This window comes from Microcebus murinus, chromosome 5 (assembly GCF_040939455.1).
Source record: "Microcebus murinus isolate Inina chromosome 5, M.murinus_Inina_mat1.0, whole genome shotgun sequence".
In the NCBI taxonomy this organism is placed as follows: Eukaryota; Metazoa; Chordata; class Mammalia; order Primates; family Cheirogaleidae; genus Microcebus; species Microcebus murinus.
Genome location: NC_134108.1, coordinates 101,616,217 through 101,643,511, shown reverse-complemented (window position 1 = coordinate 101,643,511; position 27,295 = coordinate 101,616,217). Strand labels below are relative to the sequence as shown.

Sequence of the window (27,295 nt, the reverse complement as noted above, 5' to 3'; positions counted from 1 at the left end):
CTGACATAGCCCAGACTGCCTGGAGATGGACTTGGGATGAATTTGTCAGTTTAACAGCCTTCAGCCTAGCTTTTAGAGCCCAGTGTTTCTACCTTTGGGTCCAGATTGGTCCCGAGCAAAATCAGACCTCAGACATGCACTCTTCCCCTCCTTCTCTAGGCTACATCTGTCCTGGGGCTACATAACATCGTCAGGTTATCCTGCTTGGGGACATCAAGGACATCCTGCTGTTCAAGGTCTCCCTTAGGATTTTGGGTTGCTGAAGAATGGGTCAGGGCCCATCTTCCTTCCTCCTACCTGGAAAATTCTGGGGGAACTGTTGGTCGGAGCCTCCAGGTAGGCCCAGAACTCCCTAGGGGCCACGGAATCACAAAAGTCACTTTGGTTCCCTGGGTTCCTGTAGATTAGGCGGTGGGCACAGAGTATACTCCACTACCTCGCTAAGGTGCCCTGCACTGCTCAGAACCTTCCTCCCTCCGTTCCCCATCCCTCTCCAGACCCCTCCCCCAAGCGCGAGCTCCTCCCGCGACGGCGGGGAGGGGGCGTCGGAGGGGCGGGGCGCCACGCGGAGGCCGGCGGGGAGGGGGCGTCGGGGGGCGGGGCTTGGCGGCAGCGGCGGCGCGCGAGGACTCAGAGGTACCGGGAGCGCGCGGCTCCGGCTCTGGACGCCTCGGGCTCGGGCTCGGGCTCCGGCTTTTGCGGCAGCGCCCGCGCTCTGTGCGCTCGGCCTCCTGGGCCAGCCGCGCGCCCTCCAGCTCCTTTTCCCCAGCCGCCACGATGGGAGCTGCGCGGGGGTCCCCGGCCACCCCCCGCCGGCTGCCTCTGCTTAGCGTCCTGCTGTTGCCGCTGCTGGGCGGTGAGTCCTGGCGAGCTGAGGAAGCAGGGCTCGGGAAGCGCAGGAGTCCTGCGGGGGCAAGGGGGCACCCGGGGAGGTGGGTTTGGGCGGCTGGAGCGGGGGCAGAAACCCTGGAGTCGTGGGGAGGCTCGCCGGGCACACGAGGTCCCGGCGGAAGGGCGCGAGGAGCTTCAGGGCCGGGAGGTTGGCGAAGCCCCCGCGAAGTCGGCCGGGGTCCCTCTCCCACTGGCGCCGCGGGGACGCGTTTCCAGCCTCTACAGTTTTCCCGGTCTGACCCGAGAGTCTGCTCGAGAACGGCCGGGAGTTGCCGGCTCCCGGGACCAGGTGGGGAGTTTTCTTTTCCGCGGAGGAACAACTACCCGCTCTGTGGGGGGTGCGGCGGGAGAGACAGTCACCCCGGCAAGCTCAGTCCAGGTGAAGGCGGCCGGCTTGGGGCCCGATGCTCGACCGACCTGCAGCGCTCAGAGCGCGGAGCTTTGTTACCCACTCCGCTCCCGGCTTCCCTCCTCCAAGTTCCTGGGCAAAACTGGGACCCCAGATGGCCCTGCCAATGAGGGCGGAAGAAGGGAAGAATTAGGGGTCGCCTCTTCTCTAGCTCACGGGCTGGAGCGTGAGCCCACTTCGTGCCAGGGGCGAATCTGGGAGGCAGAGGGTCCCAGGCTGTCGCGGTGACTAATGTGTGAAGGCCGCTGCCAAAATCGGGCATGGCCGACCTGCAAAGGTGCGGACGGGGTTTAATTCTGCTTCTTCCTGGATTAACATCCTATCTGTCCTAACAGAGGAAAGGAAGTCTCTTTTTCTTAGGGCAGAAGGGCAAAAAGAGCAAACTCTGGCTTTTCTTGGAGGGCCTCAGCATTTTGATGAGGGTGTGGCCGCATCTCCAGGGCAGACAGACCCTCGACCCTCAGGTTTTATTTCCTGGCTTGATCACACCTAGGAGTCTCCACTGAGGTGTTGAAGTGCCTTACAGGAAAGCACCCAGCTACCCTCACATCCCAAACAGCCTGGACTGGAAATAAAGCCTCCCATCTTCCAAAACACAAAATCTTTGGTGGTGATCCTCAAAGCAGCTTTCTCTTGGGGAACTCTGTCCTGGGGACCTGTCCTAGCTTATGGCTTTCCCCCTCCCTTGTAGAGTGGCAGTGGGGAGGGTAGGGGTCGGGAATTGCCTTTTCTAACATCTTCCTGGCCTGCCAGTTGTTGAGGGGTTTGGGCACTGATGGAATCAAACATCTCCCCAACCTCCAGTTGTACAAAGAGAGGTAAATGTAGCCCCGGAAAGAGAGCAAGCTCCGGGGAATCGGTGGGGGTGTTTCCTGTGTGTGTGGTGGTTATTGCTCATGGCAGAATCCACATCTGCTCCCAGAGGAAGTATGGAAGTTTTTCTGCACAGCCGGAGTGGAGGCCCAGCCATGTGGGTGAGCTGCCCGAGCTCAGGGCCTCCTGGGTCGTCTGGTTGGGTTTTGGTGTGTGGGTCTGCCTGATGTGGCTGCCTGTGCTGCTGCTGTTTGGAGTTCTGGAGTCAAGGGGAGATTCTGGTGGAGACAGGGCTCTTGTTCAACAAATGCTAAATTCCTAAATTCTTCCATGAGAAGATGAGTCTGATGTTAATCTGATGGAGGGTGTTTAGCGGAGGGAAGGGGGAGTTCTACGGGGGGAAGTCAGGGCGGCTGAGGGCTGGGGACAGGAGGTCTGGAATCCCCTGGGGGTTGGAGGGGATGTCTTATGCTCAACAAAGGAACATTTTAATGAGAGCTTTAAATCAATTCCACCAAATGTGCCTTGGTGTGGAACCTGTCCATGTGCTGTAAACAATTTCAGCCTAGGCTGAGGTGCCTGCTGTCTTCTAGTGAAGTCCTGGGACTCAAACCTACCCCCAGATGCGTGACTAAAGGGAGCAATGACTTTTTAATAGATCACAGTAGATTTTTTCATCTCATTGTTTAACTGTGTAATTAACTGGAGTTGTAGTGAGACCCCACTATTAATAAGGCTGGAGTAAGGGACAAGGCTGGCTAGGTTGTGGATTAGACCATTTTGAAGTTTGGGTAATTATGCTGTAAATGACTGTGTTACTTTCCAAACTTTGAGATCCCTGTTGTGATAAATACGGTGGAGGAGGAGGAGAAGGCTTGAAGTTTGAAATCTGGGATTCTTGACCCCAGCCGCTTGAATGGTCAGTTGTGGTCACTACCCAGCCCCATTCCCATCCCCCCTCCCTGGTTTCTTTCCTCTGGGGGCTCTGGTTGGGGAAATTGAGTCGTCACATCCTGAGATAGGGATAGGATGTCTTGTAGATTCCTCAAGGCTCTGCAGCCTGTAATTCAGGCCTAGGCGTTGCTTTTATTAGTGATGGCTCTTCTCAGCTGTTGGGCAGTATGGTGAGACGGGAGGGGTCATCTTTACATCGCTTGCCAAAGGATATACTCAGACACCTGGCGTTCAAAGCACCATTGAGTAGTGGGTGGAGCTCAGACTATGGAGATGAAATATAGTCGTTCCTTAGTGTCCTTGGGGGATTGGGTCCACAGCTTCAAGGATACCAAAATCCAAAGTAAGTTTAAGTCCCTTATCTAAATTGATGTAGTATTTGCATATAACCTAGGCACATCCTCCCATATATTTTAAATCATCTCTAGATTACCTATAATACCTTATACAATGTAAATGTTATGTAAATAGTTGTTATACTGTATTTTAAAATCTGTATTTTTTATTGTTGTATTATTATTATTATTTTCTGAATATTTTTGGTCCTTGGTTGAATCCATGACTGGAACCCAGGGTTAAGGAGGGCGGACTGTATTTGGCCAAGCAGCAACTCAAACTCATTGATGGGCCCTGTGGCCCTGGGCAGATTTCTTGATCTCTCAGTTTGCCTCCTCTGTAAGGTGCTTACTTCCTGGAGTTGTGCTGAGGATTAAATATAAAGAAGTATTTAAAGAGCCTCTTCCTTGGTCTTTTCTCTTCTGTGGTGTGCTCCCAACATACCTTCGGCTTCAAAATCATTCCCAACAAACATTTTCCACTTCCTGGAACCCTCCATTCCAGTCCAGCTGGCCTATTTGCCGTCTCCTAAAGCTTACCTGGTTTCTTTTTGACCTTTTGGGCCAGAGAGAACCTTTCTTTTCTCTCGGGCCAGTCCTGGTGTGTATTGCCTTTTCCCATCTCCCTTTTGCCCAGTGCCACAACCACTTCCTCTGTGAAGCTGTCTTGTCCTTCCTGCCAGAAAGTGGCTGCCTGGACTCTGTCATTCTTAGGGCACCTTCTATATTTTTGCCCCTGTTGGGTTTTAGTTTACTGAAGGGCTCCCCCTGTAGAATGTAGGACAGTACCTTATTTATAATGGGTCCTTACCTAGGTTTATTAAAAAAGCAAATGAACCTTTTGGGTGTAGGGCAGAGTAATTAAGGGCAAAGTTAAACATCCCCTTTGCATCCTAGACATTTGGAGTCTTTTGTGCCCTGTCCAGTTTTTCTGGGTTGGGATTGCCTGTTGTTCCTCCTTGTGCCTGCTCTACCATGACCGAATCAAGGGATCAGACCTTCCTTCCCTGTTTCTGGGCTGGCTGTTTTTGGTGGTGGCTTTTCCAAGTTTGGATGTGACAGGGCTTTTGGCTTTCTCTGAGCTCTGTGCATGGGCAGTGGCCTCTACATATGAAGCTGACTTAGCCTTTAAAGGCTGCAGCTTAAAAACGGGTGCCGAGGTCCCCTCCTACATAAGGGCCTAGATTATCCATTACTTTGCTACTCAAAATAAGGCCCAAAGCCAGTGGCATCGGCATCCCCTGAGAACATGAATCAGAATTACAGTCTGCATTTTAACAAGATCCCCAGGTGACTCTGCACCCCACAGTTCCAGAAGTCTTGGTCGAGGCATCCCCCTTTGTACAGAAACTCAAGGTACAGAGCTTTCTTGATGCAGCAGTATCAATTAGGGGCCCAAGATCCTGTACAATATTTGAAGATTTGCTTTAAATAATTTAGTTCATGTGAACACTCTTTGGTGTGATGTGTTCACTTAAAAATCACCTCACTTTGGGTTTAATTTGAAATAGTTTTTGCCAAAAAAAAAACCCAACAAAACTTGTCCATTAAATGCATGACCCTAGAAGGTTTGCAACATTAAATGTGACAGTTCCTCTCAGAGCCTCAGCTTTTCCTAGAGGAGCGTACATCTCATTTCATAACAAAAGCCAGTGGTGAAACTGGATTTGTTAGGCAGAAATTTGGTCCAACGATGACTTTTCAGGAATACATTTGGTTCATAAAGGGAGGCATGTCTCTGCTAGGCTTTGACAGTTGTAGTGTTGTTAGTCTTTGGAGCATTTCATATTCTGGAGTGAGGGGTTTTGTGTGAGTTTGTGTTTAAGCCAATGCAGCTTCTGTGAGACTCGTCTGGGATGGAGGTTGGCCGGTTCAGACTCTAATATATGAGCCAAGAGCAGTTTGGGGCCAAGGATTTAGTCTTTGGTGTTTTCCTGATGGAAGAAAGGGTCGTTAAACAGGGTTGGATGTCCTTGGCCTGCATCCCTCAACCTCTCCCTGCTCTCCCTAACCTCAGTAATATGCCTCTGTGCAGCGGTGCCTGGGCACTACCCCTGGCCAGAGCCACGTGATGGGGTTATAGGCTCAGGGCATGGTTATTGGCACTGGCCCTAGCCTTCCTTGCCTTGGAATCGCACCTGCCCCTTCCCCGATTCCTGCTCTGGCCCCCATCCGCCTGGTCCTTTTTCTTGGAGGTGTGGAAGTTCTGCCATTGTGGCTGTGTTACAGTCCTATCTTGGGGTTCTCTGAGTTCACTGCTGAGTGCACAGTCAGCCCCGCCGAGCCCCCTGGCACTTTGGTGGAGCTGGCGCGGGAGCTGCCACAGCTAATCAGCGGTTTGAGGAAGCCCTCTGTAGTATGTCACTTTTTCCATCCTCTTTTCTTCTCTGCTTTTAGGTCATTTTCCTCCCAGTAACATTACACAAACAGCAGTGGAGCAGAGAGGAAGCTTGGTTTGAAGGGCTGACACATGCAGGCGCCTTTCTCATGCTACTTAGTTTTGCATTGCCAGGCTCTTGTCTCGCTGTGTGTATTAACTGAGGTATGTTGAATGAGTGCACAGGGGACTGGAACGTCATCAACCAAGTGTCCTGCAGATCCCAACCTCCTGTTAGGAGCTTAGGCCTTGATAAATAGGGTATGCACTGGCTGGTGTGGATATATATGTAACTTCTGAAAACAAAATCCTAAGACATAGCGTAGGGATTTTGTGTCATGTGTTAGTTAGGAAGGTGTAGATATGTGTTGCTCAAAAATGTATAGTGGGCCGGGCGCGGTGGCTCACGCCTGTAATCCTAGCACTCTGGGAAGTCGAGGCGGGCGGATTGCTCGAGGTCGGGAGTTCGAAACCAGCCTGAGCGAGACCCCGTCTCTACTAAAAATAGAAAGAAATTAATTGACCAACTAAAAATATATACACAAAAAATTAGCCGGGCATGGTGGTGCATGCCTGTAGTCCCAGCTACTTGGGAGGCTGAGGCAGGAGGATCGCTTGAGCCCAGGAGGAGTTTGAGGTTGCTGTGAGCTAGGCTGACGCCACGGCACTCACTCTAGCCAGGGCAACAAAAGTGAGACTCTGTCTCAAAAAAAAAAAAAAAAAAAAAAAAAAAATGTATAGTGGAGAGTATAGTGGGAGGGCGGATAACCAGAGGTGCTGGTTAAAATTTTAGTTTCCTGGTCCTTACTGCAGACCTACCCATCAGAGTCATTGAGGGAGGGGCCACAAAATAGTATTTTATTTTCTTATTTGTTATATTTATTTTTTTTGAATAGCCAATCCAGTCACATCGTTCAAATTTCAAAAGAAAATTGCATTTATAAAGAGCTTCCTAGGAGATTCCTGCCTACACTCAAGTTTGAAAACCACTGGGTAGCTGTAAGGAGAATTTATCAGTCTCAAGCGTGTGGTATTGAGAAAGAGGGTGGTATTATTATTTAGGGGCTTCAGAGGGAGTCCAGTCAAAGTGCTTGAGTGTCTTCTATGTGTGAAGCTCCTAAGCACAACATTTGGTAAAGTCCTAAGTAGGATAGAAGAACATTCCAGAATATGTGCAACAGTTAAATCAGAGAGGCAGAAGCAAATGGGGAGTGGGAGTGCTTCAGAGAGGAGAGAGGGCCAGACATTTCTATTTTTTTTTTCTTTTGTCTCACTTTTTTCTTTTTTTTTTTTTCACTCACTCTCTCTGAGTCCAACATTTCTAAATAGATGTGGGCAGCAGCGACTGCCTCAGAATGATGGGACAACTTGGGTGGTTCTTTTCTAGTGTCACACTGCAGCCATGCATGATTGAGAAGAGACATCTATGGATCTGTGACGCCAGTTTTTCTGTCTTCTGGTCCTGGCCCAATTGCGGTCTAGTCACATGACCCTAAGCTGGTTTATTAACTTTTCTGAGTCTCAGTTTCCTCATCTGCACAATGCAAGCGATGCCTATCCCTGCCCCCGCCCCTGTGAAGTTGTGATGTAATGCTCTTCAGCCCTGGAGATGGTTGACCCCTGGGAAGCTGCCCTGCTGGTTAGCCCTGATGCCTCTTCCGGGAGACTGTCCTGGCACTTTGTCTCTCTTTGAAGTGTTAGCCTTTCTTTCCACTCTCTGCAATGGGTTTGCAGTTTGCAGGGCTCAACAAAGTCTCCCTTGACTGGCAGCCTTAGAAATGGTTTCCTCATCCACAAGCACAGGTTTTCTGAATGGGTCTCAGTATTCCAACAGCAAATGTGGGCACAACCACTTTGCATTTCCTGGAGGGAAAGTTCCCTCCCTTTACCTTCCAAGGCGGGGGTCAGTGCTGGTTGAGGGCCGCCATTTCCCCCAACAACACTGAGGTTCTTCCAGGGAATGGGGTAGTAAACTGTGCTTCTTGCAGCCTAGGCAGACTTAATGATACCTGCAGGAAGGGTTTCTGTCATCACTGGGTGGCTGTGGGGGTTTGCACAGTCAGCGAATCTGTGTAACTTGTGGGAATTTCTGTCCAGGCTGAGGGTGCTGTGTGATCAGGGTGGAGGGCTCTATGGGGTGGTTATGGAGGCCAGAGTGGGCACCAGAATGCACAGCCTCTCCTCCAGTAGACACACTGGCTCTTTTTGTGTCTCCTTCTTTTTTTTTTTTTTTGAGACAGAGTCTCGCTTTGTTGTCCAGGCTAGAGTGAGTGCCGTGGCGTCAGCCTAGCTCACAGCAACCTCAAACTCCTGGGCTTGAGTGATCCTTCTGCCTCAGCCTCCCGAGTAGCTGGGACTACAGGCATGCGCCACCATGCCCGGCTAATTTTTTATATATATATCAGTTGGCCAATTAATTTCTTTCTATTTATAGTAGAGACGGGGTCTCGCTCTTGCTCAGGCTGGTTTTGAACTCCTGACCTTGAGCAATCCGCCCGCCTCGGCCTCCCAAGAGCTAGGATTACAGGCGTGAGCCACAGCGCCCGGCCTGTGTCTCCTTCTTGGGTGGGCGGGGGGCAACAAAGAGAATGCTTGTCTGCTTTTGGGACTGCTGAGGTGTCCCAGCATCTAGCTCATGCAGTGCCTTTTTGCACATTGGAAGTAAGTCCACCTTCCCCCAGGTGGATGCAACCCTGCACCAGGGCTCAAGGCTTTGGCTGGTGCAGTTCTGGCAGTGTTTCAGTGTTGACACTTTGGCCAGGCGTCTTAAGCAGTGCACAACCCGTAGAGTATATGTGACTGTCCCACTGGAATGAGGGCCTTGCAACAATTGCCTCTTTGTTTCTCAGCTGATGGGCCAAGAGGATTTTGGTGACCTCTGTTCTAACGTTGTGTGTTGTGATCAGCCCTCTTTTCTACGGTTCTGCCTGCCATGGTGGTGAGGCGGGGCGCTGCTGCCTGACATACAGTAGGAGAAGCCTGGGAAGCTGACGCCCCAGGACTGTATCCACTCCTCATTGTGCATCTGTGGCTGCTGAGGTGTGGGCCTGTTTCTGGGTTCCTCTCCCCAGCAGAGGGTTTTGCTGCCTTGCAGATACAGGGCCCCTAGCTCTCTGCGATAATTGATGCAGAAGGCTGGCTAAGTCCCCAGGGAAGGGCAGACTGCTCAGAGTTTATTTCACATTTTATTAAGGAGCTTCAGGTTTTCCTGTCTCCCCACTCCCTGGGGACACCAGAGCCTCCCATGGCCCCAGGTAAAGTGTGTGGGCATTCCTGGTTTAGAGGAATTCCTGCAAGAGAAGCTGTATCACCTGTCTCAAAAGTGAGTCCCACAGGTCTTGATGGGCTCTAGCTGTGGGTGTCCTGGTGCTGTCCATAGCTCTTGAGCCTGAGGAGGCACCTGGAGGAACACTGGGCTCAGAGCAGAGAGACATGGACCCTGCTCCCACATTTGCCCCAAACTGCCTGGATGACCATGGGCAAGTCCCCTCCTCCTCTCCAGGCCTCAACTAGAGGATAGAAGACTTTGAATCACCATCATGACCTTTGAGACTGACCCAGCGTGGCACCTTCAGCCGTGTTTCTGCCACACTTTTTTGGGCTCTCCTCCTCGCCCTTGGTCTTGGGTGAGCATTTTAATCTGAGGGCTGTGTTTTATTTTGAAGTTTCTAGTGCGTGGGCACAGATGTGTTTAGACTCGATCAACTGGTGATGTGGGTATTAGGGTGTAATTCCCTGGGTGCAAAGGGGAATGGAAAGGTTTGAGTAAATTGTGGAGAGGTTTGGGAATGAGAGGTTTTGGGAGGAAAAAACCACGAGAGAGTTTATCTGAGTAAGAGAAGGCAGAAGTGTTTACCCGGTCAGTCCCCTTTTCTTCGTTTGCACAGAAGGGAGGCTTAAAGTTGGGAAGGAGAGGCTGAGTATAGTTTGGGAGAGCCTCATCTGTAATAACCGACAGCTGCACCCTGCTCTGTAGTTTACAAACTGCTTTTTACTCACGCTGACATTCGATCCTATCAACAAGGCTCAGAGGTAGGCAGGACAAGGGTGGTGTTTTGGGGAGCTAGGGGTAGCATTTGTTAGGTAAAGAAACTAAAGCAGAAAAGTGTGATACGCTCAACACTGCAGAGCTGGTAAGGACTAGAGCTGAGACCAGAGTGCCAGTCCCTTCTGTGCTCTCGACTTAGAGGCCTTGTACATCCACCATCACTCCAAGCGATGAAACGTTGCACACGCACGCCTTGGAGGGCAATCCGCGTAGGGGAGTGGATTTTGCAGATGAGACAGCTCTCTTGGTAGGTTCGGGAGCAGTCCTTCTAGAGTCAGAGGGTGGAGTAACCTTTGTTGATCTTTCCACGCATGGAGTATATGAATAATTTATACATGGAGAGATCTTTTGGGCTCCAGCATTCCAGATGGCCAATTCCATGCCCCCGCCTTTGTTACAAAACAGCAAGATTAAGATTTTCAGTGGCCCATTTGGAGGTTAGTACACATCTTTAAAGTTTTTAAGAGTTAATTGTCAGACTATTTATAGTCTAAAAACCTAGAACACTATGCCTGAATCCCCATGGTTTGAGCTTTTCTTAGGAACCCATGAATCCTTAGCCGCCACCTCCTGGTGCTTCTGGAAGGTCACGGGCAGTTACAGGCCCTGGCTTGTAGGTGTGCTGCCACATTCCAGACCACTGCTGCCTGCTGTGAGTCGAGAGCACGTAGGTGGTAAAACAGTCATCCCCCAGTGGCTATTAGAGTTTGCCACTTCTAACTACTTTTGTATAGATAGAGGTGCCCACACTTGGTGCTCCAGGCCCTGGCACATAGTAGGGGCCTGATGATTTAGGTTTCTCTTCAATTTATGGCTTTGGAGTCCAGTGTTTTAACCCTCACAAGTGTTCAAAAGACCATGACATTTGACATTCTGGGGAGATGCGGGGTTTTTTTTGCCAGGTGTATCTCCTTTTTGCTGAACCGTCACCACACTTGGTGATCCTGCTTGAGTTTTTTCTTCTCCTTCAAAAGTTCTCAGGTTCCAACATGGGAGCCTATATTTTGTCACTTTAGGCTACGAAGGGACAACTCCAGTGATCTGATTCTACTGTTGCTCATCTGTTAGGAAAAAAACAACAAAGCGGAGCTCTTTCCCTTTCTCGGCTGGGAGAAGAGAGAGAGGCTCCCTCAGGCCAGCAGGTCCTTAGAGAGGTGATGTGCTAGGATGGCATTTGAGATCGAAGTTCATTTCCAGCCATCTGAAAAGCAAAACAAATCACAAAGAAAACATTGTCTTGCAGCCTTAAGAAGAAAAAAAAAAAGGAAATGCTGTTGGTGTTGTAGTTCCAGCACTCAGAGCAGATCATTCCATCAGTTTGGTTAATAGCAGATTAAACCAATTGTTAAACTGGCCGATTTAAAAATGTCCAACTGGACAGCAGCTTTTGGGTCTATGATCTGGGCTCTTTCTCTACCCCGGGGGTCCAGGCTTCCTGCAGTTGGAGTTGAGGGGAGAGGGCTAGGCTGGGTCCTGGAACAGCCCTGGGGGCCTGGAGGAAGGTGTCTCTCTCTGTCTCTGTCTCATCTTCCCCTTTTGCAAATTCCTTCTTAGAACAAAAGGCTTTTATTGAGTAACCTGGGTTGCTTGGTGTGATGGGGGATGGAGTGGGGAATTCACCCTTTATTCCTGTCCGTGTGAGAGGCTGGAGTGCTGTTCCTGCTTCTTGGCCTCCTGTGTCTTCTCTTACCCTTGTTACCCTTGTCTGAAGAGCGTTGGAAGACAGTCTGAGCGCTCCTGTGAAGGCCGCCAAGCTGGCCTGCTCAGGCAGCAATTTTAGGCGAGTCTCTACTTGGGCTTTCCCCGAGAGACTCCCTTTTCCAGGCTGCTCCACAGCTGCCGCTGGTGACCCAGAAAGGGGCAGGAGAGCGCAGGCACAGCCTAGCCTGGGCACGGTGGCACCCCTCTGCCCCTTCCCACCCGGCTTGGATCAAAGGCGCCTCCTCAGGGAGCAGGGAAATACCTCTCCCAATAGCCCCACCAGTGAGTAAACAGCCAGGGCCTCTCGCAGCTTTTGAAGCGTGGTGCTTCAGGCCGGGAGGAATGCAGAACATTTCATTTTAGGGGCGGACTTCGGTTTCCACTGCTTTCGGTATTTGCAAATTTGAAACAAATGCCCTCATTTAGCAGCAGGCAGGCTGGGCAGTAAATGAGGGTTGTTTAAGGGTGTTTATGATGGTCACAGGTATTTGTGGAGAGAAGGACCCCAGCAGGTTTATGGTTAGGTAGGTTGTACAAAGACCCCAGCCAGGTCTCCGGTGGATGGTTGTTGTTAGGTGGGCTTTGTCGTAAAAAGCATTGCCGCCTCCTGCCCCCCAGGAAGTATCTCCTGGCAGACAAAGGGTTTGGGGATGGTGTTTATCCCCAGGGGCTGATGGTAAGGGCCCTGTCCCTCTTGCTTGGCTGCCAAAGTATCAGGTTTCCAATGAACCCTTCTTTCTCCCACTCCCAGGACTTGAAAGGCTCGTTAAATGTGCTTTATATATAACAAGTTGGCTGAGAGGTTCCCCCTCACTTCCAGCCAGTTTTGCAAGGAAGGAGCTAGGGAAACCTGTTTTCCTTTTGTTGTTTCTGGAAACAGGATCAGTGAAGGTGCAATTGAAGAAAGACCCTGATTTTAGGGATCAGCCAAACAAGTGTTATTTGGCTTTGATGGGGCAGCTTTAACCAAGAAGCTTCTGTCCGAGGCCTGGCTGCCCCCCACCTTGTCCCTTCCTTTCCAGGGAAATTCAGAAATCTGTTCAGGAACTGAGTTCTGGCTCCACAGCTTACTGGCTGAGAGAACCTTAGACAGTTCACTTCCCTTCTCTGAGCCTCAGTTACCTCTTTTGTCAGATGGGGATAATAATACCAATCCCTTTAGAATTCTGGTAAGAATTAAGTGAGATAGTACTGTATTTTATTCTAAGATGCTCTTTCTTTTCACAGTTTCACATCTTTGAAATTGGGACGTAACTTATAATCAATTACAGTAGCCCTTTCTTATCTGCAGTTTTACTTTTTGTGGTTTCAATTTGTGGTTAACTATGGTCCAAAAATATTAAATGGAAAATGCCAGAAATAAACAGTTTAGAAGTTTAAAGTTGCACATCATTCTGAGAAGCCTGATGAAACTGCTCACTGTCCAACTCTATTCCGTGTGAGATGTGAATCATCCCTTTGTCCAGCTCATCAACTGTCGCGATATTGCAGTGCTTGTGTTCACGTGACCTTTATTTTACTTAGTGATGGCTCTGAAGCACAGAGTAGTGATGCTGGCATATTGTTATAATTGTTTTATTTTATTATTTGTTATTGTTCATCTTTTACTATGTTTAATTTATAAGTTAAATTGTATCATGGGTATGTCTGGGAAAAAACATAATATATATGGGATTTGGTACTATCTGTGGTTTCAGGCATCTACTGGGGGTCTTGGAATGTATCCCCCAAAGACAAGGGGGGACTACTGTATGTAGTATTGTGTCTTAGTTCAACAGGTGCCATTTTTCCTTTTAGTGAACATAAAGGTGCATCTTAAAATCAGTGCATCTGCAAAATTCAGTGTATGTGAAGGACTTAGGTCTGTGATCTAGTGAATGCTCAATAAAAGACGGTCATAACTTTGATGAGAGTGATTAACTTGCAGGCCTGTTTTTACTTCCTACCTACCAGTAACTTTCAATAGACACTCCTTTCCATTTAGCCAGGCACATAAATAACAAATGATGCTTAAAGCATAAGGCATCATGCTAAGTATTGTGTGCATGTGTGTGAGGTTGTGGACTTTAAGTCCTCAGAAGGCAAGACATGTCCAGAAGAGGAGAGAGATGTCCCTAAGAGGGCAAAGGGTCTGTTGTGGCAAGAACAAAATGACTCTCTGATGGCAGAGTCTGCATTTCAAAAGGCTGAGCTGTTTCTGGGGCGACTGGAGATTCACTCCAGGAATGGATTATTGATAAGTGTATCAAGACAGGAAAGGGAGTAATTAATAAGATCCGAGTGCAGAGAAGGCGTACAGTCAGTGTCTGGAGCTGAGGCTGGAGACAGGATGGTAGCACATGCTTCCCCTGGCAGCACAGGTGTGTGGGGTTGATCCTGACTTCATGGAGACACCTGGTGTCATTCGTTCTGTTTTGTGCCAGCAGAGCATTGCTGAATGCCACCTTTCACTCTTCAGGTCACAGTAGCCCCAAGGCCAGGAAATCCTTTTTTTGATTGAGTTCTGGTTCATTTGATGGTAAGGTGAATTGGCAGTGGGGATGGGTTTAGATGGTAGATGAAAAGAAAAAGATACGTCTTTTTTATATAAATATCAAGAGCAATGTTTGTTGTTATTTTTAATAGATTGCTATATAGGTTTGTGTTTCAAGCCTTCAACATGTTCATGTCTAAAGGCTTAGGCACTCTACCTGATAGGGGTTTCAGCATGCATTCTTTCTGCATTGTCACCCAGAGTTTTAACTCTTGGTAGGTGTGCCCAGGTAGGAAAGGGGCTGATTAATGGATCAGCTAGAAGGCAAGAACTTAAGAGTCCCAGGGGCTAGGAGACCCAGCTTCTCTATCAAGTGAATGCCCTTCTTTACTTCCTTTGGTTTCCTATAGGAGTGTCTTGAAGAAGAATAAGGTATCGTAGATAACATGCCTCAAACAATCAGGAAGAACACTGTTACAGTGTTAAGAAAATTTTCAGTGCTCTTTTCTTGAAAGCCTTGGATGTACTACTAAGGGCAGTTTTGATGATGTACAACTTATTTTTGGAGGCCTTCTAAACTACAACGTGAAATTTTTTTCTCTGGGGAGGTTGATCTTCCTGTCTTCTCTGTCCTGTGAGGATTGAAAGAGGCAGTGGTCTCTTTCACACGAAGTCAGCCAACACTTTGAAGCCATTTTTTATGTCTGAGGCAGTCAGGCAGATACCTGTGGGCCCTCGTTTGTCCTGAGTTTAGCCAGTTGCCTAGTTTGGGTCTTATGCCCTTGATTCTATATTTACCTCCGTGACCAGGAAAGCCTAGAGAGAACTTGAATGGACCTTCGTGGGTCTCCTGCCAGCGGCTGGTCTCGTGGGTGAAGATAGTGGCAGCTGAATTAGCAGCAGCCTGTTCTGGCCAGGCCACTGCCTCACTGGGGAGAGGTGTTGACCAGGCTGACAGGGCAACAAATCCCCCTGAGCCCCAGGTTGGAAATAAATTAGTTAAAAGTTGCTTTTAGACTCCTGACAAATTGCTTTCAGTTTTTGCTGCCAAAAGAGAACTCCGAAAACAGGGTGTAAATCGAAAACAGGGTGTAAATCGGGTTATTTACACTACCTCTCTTTTTGTTGCTTCCGTGAAGTTGGTGAAGGAGGGCGAGGATCCAAGTGAGCTTTTCAGGTTCTCAGTGGCTGAGTTCCTGCGGTACCTGGCATCAGGTGAAGTGGGGGTGGGGAGTGGGCGTGTCTCCGGTGAAGTGCCCTTGAATGCCGGATGTATGCTGACCGGAGGGGCCTTTGAGGTTCCTGGGACCAGCCCCTTTCATTAGATCAAAGAAATACCTTTTGTTTTTCTGCTCACACTTTCCTCTGCCCTAGAGCCAGAGTCTTAGAGAGGTGCAGATGCGAAGGTCTGCACCTTGCTGTTGGGGTAGTGGGTGGGGAAGGGCGAGGGTCTTCTCTCGTGGTGTGCACTTCCTGCATTCTGTTCCCACTGCCCTGGATGTGCAGGGGTCTGCCCGAGCTAGCCTGGGCACTTGGGGCTCTGCTGGGCTGTGTGCCTGCCTGCCCAGTAGGGCCCTGCCTGAGCGGGGCTGTAAGCTGGTAAAACCAGCCACACAAAGACGGATTTCACTCCAGGCTAAGTGTTTTGTTGCTGAATCATTTGCATTCATTAAAAGTAGTGTAGGGTGAGTGATATTTAAGGCCACACGAGTTTGCTGGAGGCTGCTGCCTTAGAACCTCATTAAGAATTCTTGGGACTGGGGAGAGCATGGGCGCAGCTCATTCAAAGCTTACTTAACTTCTCTGACTGCCTTGGGCATAGGCCAGCTACTAAAATATGAAAAATGTTTGCCCAGCAGCCCCCAGAGGTTGGCCAGACTGCCCTGGCCAAAGAAAACACACAATGCATTATTTAGCCTCCTCCTGTGCTCCCCGCTTGTATTTCTTCCTCCCCTGGGACCTTGCTGAGTTGGGGGCACAAGGTGAGGGGGCAGGAAGGCCCCTACATCTTTGAAGGGGAAGCTGAGCCTGAAGCAACTGCTGTCTGTACTCCCTCTACCCTACCCCCTTCCCTGGTTTATTTCACCCATTCTCTAATGGTGGACTTTAGGTTTGTTTCTGAGGGTTTCCTATTTTAAACAATGCCACTACAAATATCCTTATACCTGTCTCTGTCTTTGTGCTTGTGTATCTGGAAGATACAACTCTTCTTCCTGGAAGAAGAGTTGCTCTGCCAAAGGATATGAACCTACCAAAATTGCATACAAGATTTTGTATTTATGTTATTTTCGTGAAGAGGGCAGGAGTGGGTCAAAGTCTTGTCTGTCCTTAGTTTTCCCACAAAGCCTAATGCTGCCCCAGATGCTCAGTGAAGCTCAAAAAGTCTGAGCTTTTAGTGTATCCATCACTCAAACATTGTACATTGTACCCATTAAGTAATTTCATCATCCACCCCTCCCACCCCCTTGACTATTTCTTGAGTACATTCTAGGTACCCAGTAAAACACTAGGGATATAGAGCAAGGAATGAGATGGGCAAGGCCTCTGTCCCCAGGGAGCTGACCGTTCAATGGGAGAGCTACCATTTAAGAAATGTATACTAATAATTACAATTGTGATCATTGAGATGGGAAAAGATTTTAATATTAAGGGTTGCCGTGTTTGATTCTATGCTAAGTAATCTATACTCAGGAAATATAAATGACTGAAATTTATTCAAGAACCATTAGAATGACTGGATAGAGCAGTAACTGTTAAAAACAATTGAAATATAGTTGCATCACGTGGTTTTGAGGGGAAATTTTGAAAGGCACTGAGGAAATAGAACCTGTAATATTTCATAGACTGTCACAGAGCCAAGGAACAGATGGACAGTATCCTGTATGTGTCACCAAGTTGATATAACCTTGCTTCTAAAGGCTGACAGTAAGAAAAGAAAACCACGCTACTTAGAAATGTTGATATAAAGAAGTCTAATATAAAACACTGACAAATTAAATCTAACACTATTGTAGAGGATATCATACCATAAACAAGTAAAGAATATATTCCAAAAAACGCATGGAAAGTTTAATGTCATATAATTCATCAAAATAAGAAGTCACACTATTCTTTCAATAGAGGCAAAAATGACACCAGATAGAAATTGACACCCATCCCTGAATTTTAAAAAAGTATCTCAAACCACAGCCAACCTTAACACTTAAAAATGAAACATAATGCTGTTCTCATTAAAATAAAGAAGTCACTACATTAAAATAATAAAGGTACTACTATTTAACATTCTGGAAATTCTAGCTGAAATAATACTGTAAGAAAAAGAATAAAAGTCAAAGTTAACATTCGTTGCAGATGGTGCCATTTTTTTACATGGGAAACCTAGTTATGAGAGAATTTGCTCATTTGGCCAAATATAAAACCCACCATGCATAACCCAGAAGGTTTACTGCTCGTCAGCAAGTAACCATTTAGAAAATACAATAGAAACATTTATCCATTCACAGAATTAATAAAACAAAATACTGAGGCATAAACCAATATAATGGAAAAATATTGAAGTAGTCAATAAATACCTTTCTCCCTTCTGAGTTCTAAACCAATTGAGGGAGTAGGGGAGGGAGGGAGAGAGGGAGAAAGGCAGACACAGAGGGACTGGACAGAGGGAGATCAGAGTATCACTTTTATTTTATTTTTTTGAGACAGAGTCTCGCTTTGTTGCCCAGGCTAGAGTGAGTGCCGTGGCGTCAGCCTAACTCACAGCAACCTCAAACTCCTGGGCTCAAGCAATCCTGCTGCCTCAGCCTCCCGAGTAGGCATGCGCCACCATGCCCAGCTAGTTTTTTTCTATATATATTAGTTGGCCAATTAGTTTCTTTCTATTTATAGTAGAGACGGGGTCTTGCTCATGCTCAGGCTGGTTTCGAACTCCTGACCTCAAGCAATCCGCCTGCCTCGGCCTCCCAGAGAGCTAGGATTACAGGCTCGAGCTACTGCGCCAGGCCTCAGAGTATCACTTTTATTAATGATAAAAGCTAGATTGAACAACAGGCTTTAATCTGAAGAAGATAAATTTGTTTTATTCATCCCTGAATTAGGCAAATTTACCCCCTTGTCATAGCAGTGCTGGAGGGTGTGTGTGTGTGCGTGTGGGTGTGTAGGGTACCTGTATAAAATGTGTGCTAGCTGCAGGTCAGGCTGACCCCCCTCCAAGTCAGGAGGAGGAAGGGTCAGAGCCAAACATACCCAATCAGACGTTACTTTCCTCCTGGTGTGTGGAAGGAGGTAGAGTCAGGCCAGAAGTAGTGCTTCAGTGATACTCCCCTCTACCTGGGATGAGGAGGAATTGTTCTTAAAACTTGGTTCTCTGAACTCACAGCCTTAACCTTGCATGGGGTGCATGGGGCTGGGCTGTGGCTCTTCCCTCCAGGGAAGGGGTGCTGCTGCCTGCAAGCTGTTCTTGCTTCCACCTTCATTAACCATACTGTTCTTTTGGTGGGTCCTTCTGGGACGCCTGGAGAACAGAGTAGATTTTCCCTAGAAGGCTCTCAAATTGATCGAACCAGGACAAGGCAGCTTTGCACCCAAGGGTGAAAATTCACTCCCTATTATTTTTCAGCCCCAATCATATGCAAACACGCCTGCCTGCCTGCCTGCCTGCCTGCCTGCCTTCCTTCCTTCCTTCCTCCTTCCTTCCTCCTTCCTTCCTCCTTCCCTCCCTCCCTCCCCCCTCCCTCCTTTCTTTCCTTTCTTTTCTTTTCTGAGACAGAGTCTTGCTCTGTCGCCTAGGCTAGAGTGTAGTGGCTAGAGTGTAGTGGCGTCATCATAGCTCCCTGTAGCCTCAAACTCTGGGGCTCGAGCAATCCTCCTGCTTCAGCCTCCTGAGTAGTTGGAACTACATGTGCATGCTACCATGCCTGGCCAATGTTTTTCTATGTTTTGTAGAGATGAGTCTCACTTTTCCTATAGCTCAGGCTAGTCTTAAACTTCTGGCCACAAGTGATCCTCCCGCCTCAGCTTCCTAGAGTGCTGGGACTACAGACATGAGCCACCATGCCTGGCCAAACACATCTTTATTCCAAGAAGTTAAATAACAATTGAAAACAGGACTCTTCACTGTCTTGTTTGCTGCTGTATCCTCAGCACGTAGAACAATGCTTGGCGCATAGTAGGCATGCGATAATTTAATGACCATGGGGAGGGGGTAGTAAGTGAATATATAATGCAAAAAAAGTCTTACATTTCTGATCTTATTGAATTAATAAGAGAAAAGTAACAGGAAAAAATAAACAGGAAAAAACTAGGCAACAAAGTTGAATAGAAAATGGACAATAAGAAATTTGGCTAACCAGTAAACATGATGGATTGCTTTGTCTTGTTAAGGAAAAACTAAATATCTCAACCAAAATGCTAATTAAAACAAAGTCACTCAGACTGACAAAGATATTAAGCATCCGTGTTATTAAAGAAGCATAAATTGGTGCATCCTTTTGTTGTTGTTATCATTTTTTGAGACAAGGTCTCATTCTGTCACCCAGGCTGCTAGAGTGCAGTGTCATCATCATAACTCACAGTAACATCAAACTCCTGGGCTTAAGTGATCCTCCTGCCTTAGCTTCCCGAGTAGCTAGAAAGAGGACTACAGGCCTGTGCCACCACACCAGGCTAATTTTTCTGTTTTTTGTAGAGATGGGGTCTCCCTCTTTCTCAGGCTGGTCTGGAACCCCTGGCCTCAAGAAATCCTCCGGCCTCAGCTTCCCAAAGTGCTAGGATTGCAGATATGAGCCATAAACACCCAGCCTTAGTGCACCCTTTTTGAAGAGCAATTTGTCATTTATCAAAAACTTGAAATTATATTCTCTTTCTTAGTGATCCTATAGAAAGAAGCACTCTTATTAACAGTGTCCCTAGGTACCTGTACAGAGAGGTTCAATTGGAGTATTCTTTATAATAGCAAAAAAATTGAAAACCACGTGAATGCCCATTACTAGGGTATTGGATAAAAATGGGATGGGTAATTGATGTAGTGGAATAATATACAGCAGTTGAAATGAATGAGCTAGAACCATGTAAACAGGTGTTGAAAGATACGCATGATTAATGGTATAGCAAAAAAAGCAAGTTGCAGAATAGCAGGTATAATAGGTTGAATTGTGTCTCCCCCAAAAAGATAAGCTCCAGTACCTGTCTTTAAATATGACTTTATTTGGAATTAGGGTCTTTATAGATATAATCAAGTTAAGATGAATTCATTAAGGTGACTAAGGCCGGGCACAGTGGCTCACGCCTGTAATCCTAGCACGCTGGGAGGCTGAGGCAGGCGGATTGCTCGAGGTCAGGAGTTCAAAACCAGCCTCTCGCAAGAACAAGACCCCGTCTCTACTATAAATATAAAGAAATTAATTGGCCAACTAATATATATAGAAAAAACTAGCCGGGCATGGTGGCGCATGCCTGTAGTCCCAGCTACTCGGGAGGCTGAGGCAGCAGGATTGCTTGAGCCCAGGAGTTTGAGGTTGCTGTGAGCTAGGCTGACTCCACGGCACTCACTCTAGCCTGGGCAACAAAGCGAGACTCTGTCTCAAAAAAAAAAAAGGTGACTAATTGTGTATCTGTTGGTGCCCGATGAGAAGAGGTGGAGAGATGTAGAGACAAAGGAAGATGGCTATGTGATGGCGGAGGCAGAGATTGAAGTGACGCATCTGTAGGCCAAGGAACACCAGGGATTGCCGGGGGCCATCAGGAGCTAGGAGACAGGCATGGAACATACTCTCTGTAAGAACCCCCAGAAAGAACCAACCTTGCCAACATCTCGATTTTGTACTTAGGCCTCCAGAACTGTGAGAGAATAAATTTCTGTTGTTTTAAGCCACCGAGCTGTGGTGGTTTGGTAGGACAGCCCTAGGAAGCTAATAGAGGAGGAGTGGCATTATCCCCTGCCTTCCGTGACTGCCACTGCTGCTCTTTCCGTGACAGAGGGCTTCTTCAGTCCATTTTCTACTCTAGCAACCACCTCCGTGGAAACAGGGACTCACTGTGGCAGTGATTTGTTGTTGGGGGACGACAGCCTGAGGTGGGTACATTTATATTTCACCTCCTTTGCCTCCCTACCCCAAACCACTATTCTTCCTGTACTTCCCTCTCATCCTTCAAACTCTGAGCATCCCGATTTACTCAGGTTCTCTGACCCTGCCTTGTCCTTGTACTTCTGACTTGTTCTATTTGCTAAGCCCCACTCCTTCTAAAACCTCGTGTTGAAGACCCTTCTTCTGGGATTCTTCCCTGATCCCTTATGCCCGCCTCCGACTTAGAAGCTTCTCTTGTGCACCCTCTGCGCCCACCCATCATTCCGTATGATAACACAGTAAGGCCCAGGGATGATGGTAGGCTTTCCTCTGGAGCCAGATGACTCCTGCGTTTATCACTTAACAGCTGTGTGACTTTTAACAGGTTGCTTGACCTCTCTGTGCCTCAGTTTCCTCATCTGCATAAGGGGGATTGGTAGTACCCGCCTCATGGGGTGGGTGTAAGCGTTAACAAGCTAATGGTTAAACTGCTTGGAATTGTGCCTGGCACATAGTGAGCGGTCAGTAAGTGTTAGCTGTTACTGTAATTGCATGTTTACTTATCTGACTCCCCCTCTGAACTGAGACACTTAAAGGTGGTAATTGTGTGTTTTTCTCTCTTTTATCCCCAGTACTCTTATGGAGTACTTGGCACATGGTAGGCTCTAAATAAATGTTTGTTGAATTAGTAATGATAATTAAAGTAATTGCCTACCAGGATCCCATATTGGGCTTTGACCCTGCTGGTTCCACATCATGTAGGAATAACATCGCTGAATTATCTGGCTCAGTGAAACCACCGCACATCAGCTGATGTTTCCTGAGCGCCTCCCATGGGCAAGGCTCCTGTAGTGGAGATGGACAAGTGTGGGGTCAGCTGTTGTCCTCAGGGAGCTTACAGTCTAGTAGGGGAGCCAAGGTTGTAAGCATAGGAAATGTTAAATGGCAGTATTAGATTTTAGTAGCCATTTATGGCAGCAATAGAAGATATATATAGAGGATGTGTGTTCATAGTTGGTGACATCTTGTTATCTAACTTCTGTCTTGTTTTCTAAATTTATCTTAGAAAGCTTCTTAAGCTTTTTTCCCCCTAAATAATGAAAGTTAGATTGAGAGGCTTTGTAAGGCCTTTGAATTTTTTCTTCCTTTATGTGTACTTCCCTCAGTAGATACATAACATCTGGTTGTCTCTCTGGAATTAGCAGCCATCAATAATTGTTGCTAGATCCATTATTAGGGGGTAGTAAAATGATGATATTCTGTTTATTAGTTGGAAACTTCCATAGACAAACCTCGGCTATATGTGGTGGCTCATGCCTAGAGGCCGTGGCAGGAGGATTGCTTGAGGCCAGGAGTTCAAGACAAGTCTGAGCAAGAGGGAGACCTGGTCTCTATAAAAAAATAGAAAAATTAGCCGAGTGTGGTGGCAAATGCCTGTAGTGCCATCTACTCGGGAGTCTGAGGCAGGAGGATCGCTTGAGCCCAGGAGTTTGAGTATACAGTGAGCTATGATGATGCCATTGCACTCTAGCCCGGGCAACAGAGTGAGACCCTATCTCCAAAAAAAAGAAAGAAAAAAGGGGAAAATAAATGCTTGATTCTTTACCTGTTTTCAAAACAATGAGCTGGTTTTCTAGCATCATTCAAAGGTGGCCAATGAGTAGCTTTAGGCTTTTTGTTTTAAACATCATTATAAACTCAGGTATCTTAAACTTATTTGATGTTTTTCAGTACATGTGGTTCTTACCCTTATGGTTGCTTAAATGGTCCTGTCTTTTTTACTTGTAGGAGTCTCTTTAAGCTGGCCCTGTACCTTTTGATGAGACCCTGCTAGTCCTTGATTGTTTCCTTGTATGGTAAGACGGAGTTCCAGGCTTATCTTGTACATTTCCAAACCTGGAATCAGCCGCTTCTCCAAGGAGAAAGGGCACACATTTTTGAGAACATTGGTACAATATTACCAAACCATTTTCCAGCAGGGAATTATTATAATTTGTACTACTTCCCCCGGCAAAGTAGGAGGACCATTTTCTCCATATACTCTCCAGTGTTGAATGTTCATTTTAAATTTTTTTCTCTTTCCCTCTCTCTCTCTCTTTTTTTTTTTTTTTTTTTTTTTTAGAGATGGGGTCTTGCTCTGTTGCCCAGGCTGCAGTGCAGTGGTGCAGTCATAGCTCACTTTAGCCTCAAACTCCTGGACCCAAGTTATCCTCCTGTCTCATCCTTCTGAGTAGCTGAGAGTAGGGGCACATGCCGCCATGCCTGGCTAATTTTTAAATTTTCTGTAGAGACAGGATCTTGCTATATTGCTCAGGCTAGTCTCAAGCTCCTGGCCTTAAGTGATCCTCCTGCCTCCCAAAGTCCTAGGATTATAGGTGCGAGCCACCTTGCCCAGCTGAGATGCTTCTATTTTGAACAGCTTCTGGAGGGAGTGTATGAAACTATGAGCAATTGCTAATCTGCCCCCCTATTAGTTGGAGGTCCTAGGGCAGACAGAATGCAGGCAGAATGTCACCTGAGTTAGAGTGCAGTGGTATCATTATAGCTCACTGTAACCTTAAACTCCTGGGCTCAAGTGATCTTCTTGTCTCAGCCTCCTGAGTAGCTAGGACTATTGGTGCACACCATCACACCCAGCTAATTTTTAAAAATTTTTGTAGCGATTGGGTCTCAATGTGTTGATCAGGCTGGTCTCCAAGTCCAGCCCTCAAGTGATCCTCCTTTCTTGGCCTCCCAAAGTGCTCGGATTACAGGTGTGAGCCACTGTGCCCAATCCAGCATTTTGTATGGATACAAAAACAATAAACAACTTGTCCTAGTTCATCCTCTTCATAAGCAAGGGAGTGGAAGTTTGAGTGCAGACGTCCCGACTTCAGTCTCAGCTCTTGACTGCATCTCCATCCTGCACTATATGCCAGGACCTTAAAAGCTGTGTAGTTCTTCAGACTTCCCAAAGGCATTTCATCATGGGCAGGGGAGCTACACAATAGAGAGCAGGTGTTACTAGCCTATTTTACTTATAGAAAACTGAGGCCTAAAGGAAGAATAGGATGACTTGCTGAGAGCAAAGTCTAGGATGCAGGTCTTTGTGCATTTGATAGCTGGCATTCATTTGGCATCAAAATCAAACTTTTTGAACTGTTAAGAAACAGTATTTCCCCTAGACAGATACAAACAGGTGTTTTCCTTTTCCTTTTTTTTTTTTTTTTTTTTTTAAAGACAGAGTCTCACTCTGTTGCCTGAGTTAGAGTGCTGTGGTGTCAGCCTAGCTCACAGCAACCTCAAACCCCTGGGCTCAAGGGATCCTCCTGCCTCTACCTCCCGAGTAGCTGGGACTACAGGCATGCACCACCATGCCCAGCTAATTTTTTCTATATGTTTTTAGTTGGCCAATTAATTTCCTTCTATTTTTAGTAGAGACTGGGTCTCGCTCTTGCTCTGGCTGATTTTGAACTCCTAACCTTGAGCGATCTACCTGTCTCGTCCTCCTAGAGAGCTAGGATTACAGGCATGAGCCATAGCGTCCAGCCTCCTTTTCCCTTTGAGAGGGCCAAAACCTCCAGGGTCTGGTGGACACACGGGTTTTACTCAGGCCTTTCCTGGTACAGTTGTGTCTGTCTGGCATGAGGCTCTTGAGGGCTGGCCTGGGTGTGGGCCTGTCCTTGGGATCTCACAGTCTGAGCCCAGGCCTGGCTCTTCCTAGAAGCTGAATACTTTGCCCTTGCTTGAGGAGCAGCAGACTTAAATTCTAAAAGTAGCAGGATTGCTGGGTCAGGGGTTCTGGAAAAGTTGGGTGGAAATTGCCCTGCTGTGGTCTTACTTCTAGCCTAATGGCTCAGACCATTTTAGATGTCAGGAAGCATAACAATATGGCACATTTATCTTGGTGAATAATGGATGAGCCCAGGGAAGAAGGTACTGTACTCTTCCTGGTGAATTATTTACCAGGAGCCTCTAATTTGAGGGCTGTCCATTATAAATGATCTGAATCTGGTATATATAGAGCTTCCTCCCCTCCCATCTTGTTTCCTCCCACCTCCCATTTACAGACAAGCTGTAACCTTTTGTGTCTAGTGTTACCCCGGGCAGTCCTGAGGCCTGTGGTCAGGGTGATAGGAGGGGTGGTCAGGGTGATAGGAGGGGTGGGCAGGGCCCCCCTACTAGATTCACAGGACAGATCTGCCAAGGGCAGCTGGGGTAAATGTGTGCTTGCGTGCATGTATGTGCACATGTGTGTGCTCTTTGTGCTCTTTCTCTGTGTCTCCCTGTGACTCATATTATTCAGTCTTTGTCCTTGTCTCTCTGCTTGTGGATTTCTCACCTTCTCCCTCTGTCAGGGTCTGGGGTCTCGTATTGTCTCTTTCTCTCTTAGTTTGTCAATACCTCTCCCCACGCCCCCCACCGTTCCCTGGTCCCCTCATCTTATCTCCCCGTCTGTCTGTCTGTCTGCATGACTTTAGAGGTCTGTAAGAGGCACCCTCTGGAATGGAGGCACAGCCAGTTCCAGACTTAAGTGAAGCCAGATCTTGGTGCCTCCCAGACCCTGACTTAAAGATCGACGGAGTAGGCATGAAATAAACTTTAAGTCTTTGTCATTTTTTTGGCTGTTCAGTTCAGCTATTGCATCAGCTCCTCTTAAGAGCCCTTTCTTCTTCGGCCTTTTGTGTGTGCTTTATGTTTTATAATGTTTTCCCCTCAAAGTGGGTTATCCTTAGGCTTTAGGCATCTGGTGATGAGTTGCAAGATTTTGGTGCTTTTAAAAATAAATTACAAAAACTTGTTTCTGTCCTTTATTCGTTGGTTTGTATTTCTTTTCATCTGTTGTTGTTGATTTGGAGATCGAAATACTTACTTTGCTATCTTTAGCTAGCATGCTTTTTCTAAACAGCTGATTTTTTTAAAGTATGACTCTATTTTGGTTATTTTCCTTAAAAATAAAAGAACAAATCATTAATAATCCAGTTAAGATATTAAATAAAACAATAAAGTTAGTTTTTGCCTGATGAGAGAGTTTATATTTTAAGTAGTAAAATGGGGTTTATAAGGAGTCCAGTAAGTATTTGGGGTTTGACTCCAATTGAGCAGCTGGCCTGCCTTCCACTACTGCCTCCTGTGTCCACTTAGCCCGGGCCACTGACCCCCTGCCCCATCCCCCAGGCCTCACTTAACAACACTGGGCCAGACTCTGTTACCTCTGAGCAATACTTGAGCAGTGGCCATGACTGCAGTTAACTACTGCAAGGTACCTTCCCCTCCTCTCCTGTGCATTGTTGTAGTCTACATTTCCCCAGCCATGTTGGTAGCAGAGGTGGCTCTCTGGTGACCGCAGGAGGGGGGTCTATCTTCTGCGCAAAATCCTGCCCCCATGCCCCTCTCCTTGAGCCTGGGTCCAGGAGTGCACCTTGCCTCTTCAATCCCATGGCTCTTCCAGGTACCTTCCTGCCTCCTCCCTCAGTCTGGAGTCTTCTCTGTGTGTCCCAGGTTGGGCCTAAAGTCTGGCCTTAAAGACCTGGACAGAGCGACCCTTTCTAAGACCCCTCCCTGGAGAGAAGGGCAGATTTCCAGAAGCAGCTGTTTGTCAGACAGGTGGAGACGCTCTGCTCCGCAGGAAAGGGAGTCTGGGGGGAGGGGGCCTTTGAGAGATGGTCTGTGGCTCTGACTGCTGGGCCCTGCCTTGTGAGGGGGGACAGCCAGACTGCTGAGGGGCACGTCCACCTCCTACACATGTGCTAAACATTGCCGCGTGTCCCTGGGTGTGTGGCAGACGCAGCCTGCCGCCGCGGGCTCTGAGAGGCTCGTGCTTTCCACATCACAACATAGCAAAGCGATTTCCTCACATGCCCCGCTCCGGTCTGCTCCGGGAAGTGGTTTGCAGAGCACTTCTAAGTAGAAAAGTATGAGACTGACTTTCTCTTAATCCCTTTGAAACCAGCTGAGGTCCAGCCTCTAGTGACTTTTTGGGCTTGGGGAGAGGACGGGGGAACAGGAGAACCTGATGTGTGTGTGTGAGAGAGAGAGAGAGAGAGAGACACACACACACACACACACACACACACACACGGGGCTCTGAGGACACTTTTTGGGCTTGGGGAGAGGACGGGGGGACAGGAGAACCTGATGTGTGTGTGTGTGTGAGAGAGAGAGAGACACACACACACACACACACACACACACACACTCACGGCTCTGAGGTCACCAGAGGCGTGGGAAGCAGGGGAGTTGAGGGGATCTGT

General features: G+C 47.5%; 1 protein-coding gene across 1 annotated transcript in view; it reads left to right on the top strand.

Moving 5' to 3' along the window:
• Nucleotides 1-627: 627 nt before the first annotated feature.
• PTK7 (protein tyrosine kinase 7 (inactive)) overlaps nucleotides 628-27,295 on the top strand; it is a 61,541-nt gene continuing 34,873 nt past the window's right edge. The window contains exon 1 of the mRNA XM_012773142.2: nucleotides 628-856. Coding sequence (XP_012628596.2) covers nucleotides 778-856 — 79 coding nt within the window. The 5' untranslated portion in view covers nucleotides 628-777. The remainder of the gene's footprint in view (nucleotides 857-27,295) is intronic.